Source organism: Eubalaena glacialis, chromosome 4, assembly GCF_028564815.1.
Source record: "Eubalaena glacialis isolate mEubGla1 chromosome 4, mEubGla1.1.hap2.+ XY, whole genome shotgun sequence".
NCBI lineage: Eukaryota > Metazoa > Chordata > Mammalia > Artiodactyla > Balaenidae > Eubalaena > Eubalaena glacialis.
Genome location: NC_083719.1, coordinates 99,338,658 through 99,348,613, shown reverse-complemented (window position 1 = coordinate 99,348,613; position 9,956 = coordinate 99,338,658). Strand labels below are relative to the sequence as shown.

The 9,956-nt window shown below is 39.4% G+C and overlaps 1 protein-coding gene across 1 annotated transcript; it reads right to left on the bottom strand.

Moving 5' to 3' along the window:
* Positions 1 to 3,569: 3,569 nt before the first annotated feature.
* On the bottom strand, positions 3,570 to 9,659 carry LOC133090555 (dual specificity protein phosphatase 3-like). Its single transcript, XM_061188961.1, has 2 exons — positions 9,650 to 9,659; positions 3,570 to 4,138 (listed from the first exon to the last, which is right to left on the bottom strand). The coding sequence occupies exons 1-2, from the start codon at positions 9,657 to 9,659 to the stop codon at positions 3,570 to 3,572; spliced, it is 579 nt and encodes a 192-aa protein (XP_061044944.1).
* Between the last annotated feature and the right edge of the window lie 297 nt (positions 9,660 to 9,956).

Genomic DNA, 9,956 nt, shown 5'->3' with positions numbered 1-9,956 from the left:
TCTATAATCATAGGCATAAAAACATTTCTCTCAATAGGTTACAGAACAAAGATACAAAAAAAATACAAAAATATACAGAAAGGAAATATCCAACACATCAGAATTCACATTCTTTAAAGCACATAAAATTGACTATATTGTATATAAACTTCAACATTTTTCAGAGGTTGACATTTTTCTTTTCTTTTTTTTTTTGTAATGTAAGACATTTATTTTGGTTACAGTTTTAGTGTTTTAACACTGATTTGTGACATAACAGACATTAAACTTCCTTTTTTTAAACCAATTTAATACTTTCCCCCTTTTCTGTCCGGAAAATTCACACTTTCACAATCAAATTACCCTAAAAGCTGACAGGAGGTAAGTAAAGCTTCCAACCAGTCTGCTCTCCCAACCGGAGATGGCCTCTCTTTCCAATCAGGATAAAATCTTGACTTGGAAGGACCAAGTTTGTTGGCTCTTCAGTGATTTTTGTGCAGTTTCTATGACAGAAAATTGCCTGCAAGAAAAGCTAATATCTTCACATTTTAAGATCAGTGCTTATTTCAATTAAAAGATTAGCATCTTATCATTAACTTGTGACACAAGAGGCACCAACATTCCTTTTCCAAGCATCCATCACCACGGGTGGAACACATTGCCACCTGCTGGTCATCATATTGTTACACACCCTATAACTTCCAGGTGGCGGTCAATGTCAATGGGGATTCTTAAAGAACCCTATGGTGTCAGAGCCAAAAGGGACCTTAGAGGTCTTCAGGTTGCTTGAGAGATTGTGATTTCTGCTCTCCAGCTAACTCAGAGTGGCAGGGAAACAGACCAGCCTGCGGAAGGTGTACTGCTTTAGAATTTAGAAGAAAACCGTTTGGTGCTCTCATCTGGCCTAGATGGGGGTTTGCTAGTCAAAGAAAGAGATTGGGTCAGAGGAGGGGGTAGAGGCACCCTGAGTTCCTATTCCATCACTTCCCAGGGGTAGAAAGCTATCCAGAAACAGCTTTCCACTCACAGCTGGGCATGTGTTGGCTCTTAAACAATAGAATTTGATTTTGAGGAGCTACATCTCGTGAAGCAAATATGGGGTTTCTGGGACTAAAGACTATCAAGAAAACCCAAGTTATCAGCAAAAAAGTAGCTCCAAAGTGAAGGCACTAATTCTCCCCATGGCCTTTTCTCCAACATACCCCTAACAAAGAGCCCTTCAAGATATCTTGGTCAGCCGGCCTAAGTAGCTGTGGCTGTCCTGGGCAGGGACCACTGCCTGGGCGTGGGAGGGGGACCCCGCCCCAGCTCCTGAGCCTCTTCCGGAAATGGAGCAGAAAGCTCTGACTTAGGGATGCTACATATTTCCTAGAAGAAGAGCCACACATTCTAACCCGGTTGGGGACCCACGCTTTTTACTTCCTTGTCCTGGAGCAGAGCCCCGCCTTGACACCACAGCTTGAACAGTTGTCCTCTGGCCACAAAGCTAACTGGCTCTTGTGCACACGGGCTGGGTCATGGACATGCCCGGGGGCTCATTTCTTGAGGAGGAGTGTCGTATGACAGAAAGAATTCAGCTTCAGAGAGCAGCCAACCTGAAATCTCACCTCAGTTCTGCCTTCGAGCTGGGAAGCCCTGAGCACCACACCCCTACTCACTCTGAACCCCAGTTCCTTTTCTCAAAGGTCGCAATACATGAATAAGCTCTACCAAGTTAATAGGGTCATTGTGAGGATCAAGATAGATTAAGCGGGAGAGTTATCCGAGCACTGTGAGGGACACGGTGGAGAGGATGGCCATTTCACTTAGGTGGGTCTATTGGGGCAGCTTCGTGTCTGAAAAAGAAGACAGATTCTAGTTTGTTCAGGGCTGCTGAGGTCACAAAGCAAAGGGGACATCCAGGCTGCAGATGTGCTGCTTCTACTTCTGCCAAGATAGAGACCATTACACCTGAGTGTGAAGCCGGAGGCACACCTGCTTCTCCTCAACCTAGCTGGAAGCTTCTGGTCAACTCTGGAAAAGGCACATTCCCCACCTCCATACAGTAATAACGCTGCCGGAAGTGAAACTTAAAACTGAATTTTAAATATTCAACAAAAGTCCCTGATATTTCCTTTCAGGTAAGACTCCTTTGCAAATCCTGGCAAGTGATCCTACCACCAAGTCAGGCTTCTGGGAGCTTGATACACCCACCAGAACAACACCCTGCATATATTTGGTGCTCAAAAAAAAGAAAAGTTTAATTCCACAAACTTTTACCAGACATCTATGTGCTAAGCACTGGGGGCAGAGCTGAGGACCACCTCTCTGCCATTAGGGAACCTGAAGATGACAGCACTGCACCGCTTGCCCCTTTTTGTTTGCTCTACCACGAGTAAAGGCTCCATTTGGATGTTACGCCATGTTTCCTTTCTGCCTGGCTGAGTCATTTTTGCTGCCAAGGCTCCAGGACCTTTTCTGGCAGCAGAGAGCTGTAAGAACTACCTGTGAGTGGGCAGGATGTGAGCTTGGGCCCGTTCATCCCCGTTTGTCCAGCCACTGGATGTGTTGCTCTCTCTCTCTCTCTCTCTCACACACAGACACACACACACACACACACACACACACACACACACACACGTGCGCACCCGCGCTATAATTGGCCAGCTTCCTCCTCCTGTTCTTGGAATAGCACCGAGACAAAAAGCAGTGAGCACGAGTGGCTTGGGCTCGCCAGCACTATAATTCAGGATAAAACCCTTGTAATTCTCCAAATGCTGGGGTTTTTAAATAGGCTGGATTTCAACACCCTGTTTTCTAAAAAAGAAAAATAAAACCCTGCCCAAGGCATTGCTCTTCTAACCGACCAAGTGACGTCTGAGAGCCGGGTACCCCAAAGACGCGGATTCTGAACTCAAGCCTTCCAAGGAGTCACATTTTTCAAACGATTGATTTAGGAGAGTCCTCCAGGGGCATGTATTTGCCCACTCAAGGGTCGCCTTGTTTCAGTATCTTTAATCCTAAGGAAATCATTAAAATGCAGTCTCTTCATGGGGATTTCCACCCAAGGACAACTGACCCTGAGCCAACTTCAGATCTCATGACGTGCCTCTGTCTAGGAGCAGGGTGTGGACGGCTGTGAGGAGACAGGGGAGATGGGCACTGCTGGGGGGAGAGGGACCCGCGTTTGCATAGTTCCTTTACAGGGTCGGGGTCCCCACTCAGGAGAGGGCCCAGGGGTGGGCAGTGGGGAGGTCAGGAGGGGCCCCTGTGAGTGTCTCAGGACTTACACTTCCACAGACCTCTTTCCCTGGGTCATCCAGAAGAAGCACGCCCGTCACAGGCTTTCCCCCCTCTGCTCCCCCTCCTCAGGGTGAGGACATCATAAATTGTAGGCACCAGGGAACAGGAATGCCCTCCTTAGCAAGCTTCTTTATATGCTCCCCAGGGGGAAAGTGGCCCAGGGCTGTGTTGGGACAGACTTGTGGGCAAGTGCCTGGTGATGCTGGGAGCAGGGTACACTGTGTTTCCTAAACATGGCAGCTTGGGACACCACAACCAGGGCCCCCGCCCCCCCATCCGACCTCTAGAGAAGAGGCAGTGAGGGCACCCTAGAGTTTCAATTTCCCCTCCTTGACTAGTCTGTCATTGAGCTGGCAGAGCTGGGCCAGGAAACCATCCTTGGGGCCGACCTCACGGTTCTGCCTAATGGTGCTCAGGGCAGACTTGACATCCATCTTCTGACTCATCATAAGATGTGCCATGACGAGAGTCGGGGAGCAGCTGTAACCCTCACGGCAGTGGACTAGCACTTGGCCATTGTTCTGAGCCAGGGTCTGGTTGATGAAGTCCGCCGCCTTTTCAAAGTAGGCGCTGAGGAACTCCTGTGCGTCGTTGGCCTTGATGCCCAGGTATGTGATGCCAGAGTCCTTGTAGAAGTTGGCATTGGTATTGACGTGCATGAAGGACCTGCCCTCAACTGCATTCAGGACGTGGGTGATGCCCAGTTTCTGTAGCCTGGGGATGTCTTGAGCCACAGACGCATTGCCCACATAGATCCTGGGGGTGACCTCGTTGCAGGGCTGGCTCGGGAGGCTGTAGCAGCCGCTGCCTTCCGAGAGCAGGTCGTTGAGATCCTGCACCGAGAGCCCGAACGAGCCCGACAGGCAGCATCCGGGCCCTGCCGGTTGACATTTTTCCAATGCTAAAAAACTATGACCACAGGGGAACTATGCTAGAAATCAATAAGAAAAACTAACTTAAAATATACAATTGTTTGGAAGTTAAATAATATGTTTCTATACTGGAGAAATTAGAAAAATTGTAAACTAAATGACAATGATAATGCAACATATCAACACTTGAGGTATTCAGTTAAAATTATGATTAGAGGAAAATGTATAGCCTTAAATGCATATGTTAGAAAATAACAAAGGAAAAAAAATCACAATGATTTATGCTTTCATATAAAGAACTTTGTAAGGAAAGAGCAAGTCAACCCCAAAAAAGTAGTACAGAAACAATTAACATAAGAAAAAAATACATAATTAAAAAATTAATTAATTAAAATTTTAATTCAATTAAATTAAAAAATTTGACAAAGCCAAAAATTGATTATTTGAAAACACTAATAAAGATAAAAAATTCAAAAGACTTAACAAGGAAAAAAAAACCCAACATATTACCAATTTAACGCACCAAAAGAAGATTTTGCTGTAGGCTTTACAGATATAAAAAGTTAATAAATTAAAATTATGGAAAGTTTCATACCAATAAATTTAATAATTTAAATAAAATGACAAACTACATAAAAAACACAAATTACCAAATTAAAGTAAAAGAAATTAAAAATATGAATAGTTCCTTATCTATTAAAGAATTTGAATCCAGCATTAAAGTCATTCCCATGATGAAAACTCCAGGCTTAGATGAATATACTGGTGAATTCTTCAAAACATTTTAGGAATAAATTAAACCAATCTTATACTAACACTTCCAGAAAATACAAAGAGAGCACATTTACCAACTCCTTGATTAGATCGACAAAAATCTTGATACCAAAACTTAAAAGGGATGCTATAAAAAACAAAATTTGCAGGCTAAGTTTTCTCATAAATATAATAAATGCAAAAATCTTAAACAAAATTTAGCAAAACAAATCCAAGAATATATAACAAAGGTAATATACCTCAAATGAGTAGGGTTTTTCCATGAAAGCAAGAGTGATTTAACATTCAAAAAAATCAATGCAATTTACCCTATTAATAGAAAATAAGTGAGAAAAATAATACCATAATCACATTAGATGCACTTGATAGAATTCAACATCCATTCATGATACCAATTCTCAAAAAATTAGGAATAGAAAGAAACTTCAATAACTTAATGAAAACCATCTTGGAAAGATCCTACAATAAATATCTTAATGATGAATTATTGAAAACTTTCTATTGCAATCAGGAATGAGCCAATGATGCCTGTTATCACCACTTGTATTTAGCAGTTTTTGAGTTCCTAAGCAGTGAGATGAGACAGTTGAAAGAAATAAAAGGCATAAAGATTGAAAAAAAAGGAAAAAGGAAATAAAACTTCCATTATTGGCAGATGGCATGTTTTTTCATGTAGAAAATACAAAAGGACCAAGAGCCAAATTATTAGAATTACTAGGTGAATTTACTAAAGTCACTAAATTTAAGGTTAGTTTACAAATATTAATTGCATTTCAACATATCTGTCTCAAATAAATAGAAAATTAAATTTAGAAAATGATACCATTTACAAAAGCATCAAAAAACTTGAAACACTTAAGAAAAAAAACAACTAAGAGGTATGCAAGACTGCTACTCTGCAAACAAGAAATATATTGACAGAAATTTTTAAAAGACAATAGATAGAAGGGAATCCAAGTTCATGGACTGGAAGACTCAAAAAATCATGTATAGATTTGTTGCAATACCAACTAAAATCCTAAAAGGTTTGTTCATGAATTCAACATGCTTGTTGTAAAATGTGTATGGAAATCCAAAGGGCCAAGAATATGCAATGAACTCTTGAGAACTATCAAAACTGAAGGACTTATACTATGAGATATTAAGACCTATTATAAATCCATGCTAATTAATTCAATGTAGTTTTTGCACAATATAAACCAATTGACCAATGGAATAGAATAGTCCAGAAATAGACTCACATAGATGTGGTCACCTAACTCATGTCAAAAGTAACATTTCAGTGCAGTAAGTTGTGGCCAACTGGATATCTTTATGGGAGAAAAAGAAGAATCTTTGCCTTTACTGTATTCCACACATATATAAATCCTAGACAGATTGTAGATTTAAAAGTGAAAAGTAAAACAATAAGACCTTTAGAAGAAAACATAGAATACCTTTATGACCTTGGAGTAAAGAGCACTTTCTTGATTTCTTAAACAGGACACAAACGATATTTAAAAATAAATAAAATGTAATAAATTAGATGACACTACAATTAAAGTATTCTATTCATCAAATGTTATCAATAACTCCGAAGAATACATACAGATTGTCAAGTGGCACATGAAAAGATGCTCAACATCACTAATTATTAGAGAAATGCAAATCAAAACTACAATGACGTATGACCTCACACCAGTCAGAATGGCTATCAACAAAAAATCTACAAACAATAAATGCTGGAGAGGGTGTGGAGAAAATGGAACCCTCCAACACTATTGGTGGGAATGTAAATTGGTACAGCCACTATGAAGAACAGTATGGAGGTTCCTTTAAAAACTAAAAGTAGAGCTACCATATGATCCAGCAATCCCACTCCTGGGCATATATCTGGAGAAAACCATAACTTGAAAAGCTACATGCACCCCAATGTTCATTGCAGCACTGTTTACAATAGCCAGGACATGGAAGCAACCTAAATGTCCATCAGTGCAGGAATGGATAAAGAAGATGTGGTGTATATCTATCTATCTATCTATCTATCTATATACACACATACAATGAAATATTACCCAGCCATAAAAAAGAATGAAATAATGCCATTTGCAGTGACATGGATGGACCTAGAGATTGTAATACTGAGTGAACTAAGTCAGACAAATATCATATATCCCTTTCATGTGGAGTCTAAAAAAATGGTACAAATGAACCTACTTACAAAACAGAAATAGAGTCACAGATGTAGAAATCAAACTTATGGTTACCAAGGGGGAAAGGGGGGACAGGAGGGTAAATTGGGAGATTGGGACTGACATATACACACTACTATATATAAAATGGATAACTAATAAGAACCTACTGTATAGCACAGGGAGCTCTACTCAATACTCTGTGATGACCTATATAGGAATAGAATCTAAAAAATAATGGGTATATGTGTATGTATAACTGATTCACTTTGCTATACAGCAGAAACTAACACAGAACTGTAAATCAATTACACTCCAATAAAAATTAATTAAAAAAACAATAGGATGTTGCTAAGATGCTAAGTATGATACGTCATATAATAAAATGTATTTGAATTTTTCTGAGAAAAGTTATAGAGTGAAAAGGCAACCCAGAGTTAAGTATTTTTATTGTGTGTATGTATATACGGGTATGTACCTGACAAAAATCTCATTCAAAATATGCAAAGAATTCCTACAAATTAATAAGGAAAATACTGTCAAACTAGTATAAGATATATAAAAAACTTGAGTAGGCACTTCACAACAGAAAATATCCAAGTAACACATACACATATGAAACAGAACTCAAGTAAAGCGCAAGGAAATACACACTAAAATCACAATGAGTTAACTTCACACCCATCAGAACATCTAAAGCAAAGAGTGAGACAAAGCTAGGTATCGGCAAAATTATAAAGCAACTAGAATTCTGATACTTTGCTGGTTGGAGTATAAACTGGTACAACCCATTTGGAAAACTACTTGTCAGTGTCTAAAAGAGCGGGAGACATGCATGTTCTGTGATGCAGATATTACGCTCCTAAGTGCAATACATAACGCAAATGGAAATGCATTTTTCATATAACAAAAGAAATGTACAAGATAGATAAATCCACAAATATGCAATTTTAATACTGAGAGGGGAAAAAAAAACCAAAAGAGTACATCCTATATGATTCTATTTTTAAAATTTCAAAACTTTAAAAACTAATATACGGTATTGGAATTTGGGATAATGATTAACTTGGGGGTTTCAGGAGTCCTGGTAATCCTCTATGTCTTGATCTCGGTGCTGTTTACATGGGTGTGTTTATTTTATAAAATTCATTAAACCCCACCCAAATTATTTTTACATTTTATAAGTAATCCTTCAATATATTTTACGGGGAGGAACTTTTATTTATGGGGCAGGGGGAGAAATAGAGAGGGAGAGAGAGGAGGTGGTGGAAGGGGCAATGGGGGCAGGGGGAGGACATTAATAATTTCAGGTATACTTGCCTTTAAAGTTATTACACACTAGCTGAAATACTGGGAAAATTCTTATGCAGGTATTTGAAAGGCAGATGCAGTTTCTCCTTGCCAAGATTAGGCTGTCACATTTGAGGCAACTTTCAAAACTGTATTTTGTACTGAAAAGTTGACCAGTTTGCCAATTTTCCTAGTTTCTGGCAGTTAGAAAATTCTCAAAAGGTATTAGTTATTTTAAATTTTTGGGTTTTGTTTCTGCTTTGGTTCTATTTTGTTTGTTTTGTTTTGTTTTAATATCCGGATATGTTGGTATACAAAATCCTCAAAAATGATCAACTTACAAAACACACATGATTAATGATAGGTACATATTCAATCAAATTGTTTTTGACTCCTGAGAACTTGACTTCTAAAGTCAAGGACCAGTGGGTTGCACAATTGTACTCTACAGACTTTGAACAATAATTATTTTTCTTTTACTTGAAATACTGTAATGAAATAGCCATTCCTCTGAAAGATACAACATAAACTTCTATACAGAGAAACTAAAACTCATCCACCTTCATTTTCTACTTCATGACAGATTTTCCATTACAGGAAAAGCTGGAGCACAACATCTAAACTTATTTATCTCCTCCCACTTTTTTCAGTGACAACATACATTATTTTCCCTTTGTCTCTGAACAAACACAAAGGACTGTTGAATTTACTGGAAAATAATTAAGATGAATAACATTAAAAAGATATAAGAACATCTCCGAGTTATTCCTTTTACTAATAAAAATTACGATTCACAGAGTCTCACTTCCCATAATTTTTACTGCTTACTATCACCTAGGAGGATCAAATCTAAAAGCTGATTATAGAAAATTATTTACAACCTTTGAAACCCTAAAGGAATCTTTCATGCAATTCTACCACCTCAGTACCTGACAAACCTCTCTAAATGCAAAAAAGAATAGAAAATTAACAACAAAAAAAACTGTCTTTAAAGCTAATCTGTCACGTGGTTTGACATGAGATTATTCTCTCAAGTCCAGGAATCCATGTAAATTCCCTCCAGGCATCTCTAGGCAAAGTTCCTCTTCATTTTACAACTTCTAGGCAATAAGTACTGAGGCATACATCAATTCTATTATTAAAGGCTCTGCAAAGTAGTGCTATACTAAGGAGGGAAAAGCAACATGTTGGGGTTATGTGTGCTCTGTACTATGGAAGTTGCCTGCTCGTCCCAGTCCACTGATGATAATGCTCTGCCCCAGGAATGCCTGCAGTACTCACCTGGGCCCATGTTACCGGGAGAAAAGCCCACAGATATTTCCTTACCGAGGTCAATGTTGTGGCTGGGCCGGCCCTTGTGGTTCTTATGATGGTCACAGAGTGCACTTTAGCAAAATACTATCAGGGAAATTTGAGGAACAAGATTTATTATCCACAAATCCTGAAGGGTACACAGCATGCCTGAAGATCACACAAGGGGGAGGTTGAGTAGGGGGAAAAAAGGGGTGAGAGGGAGGAGGGGGGGCAGGGAGAGTGAGAGAGAGAATGAACCTGGGGCTCTACATTTATTTGGGTCTAAGGGCAAGGT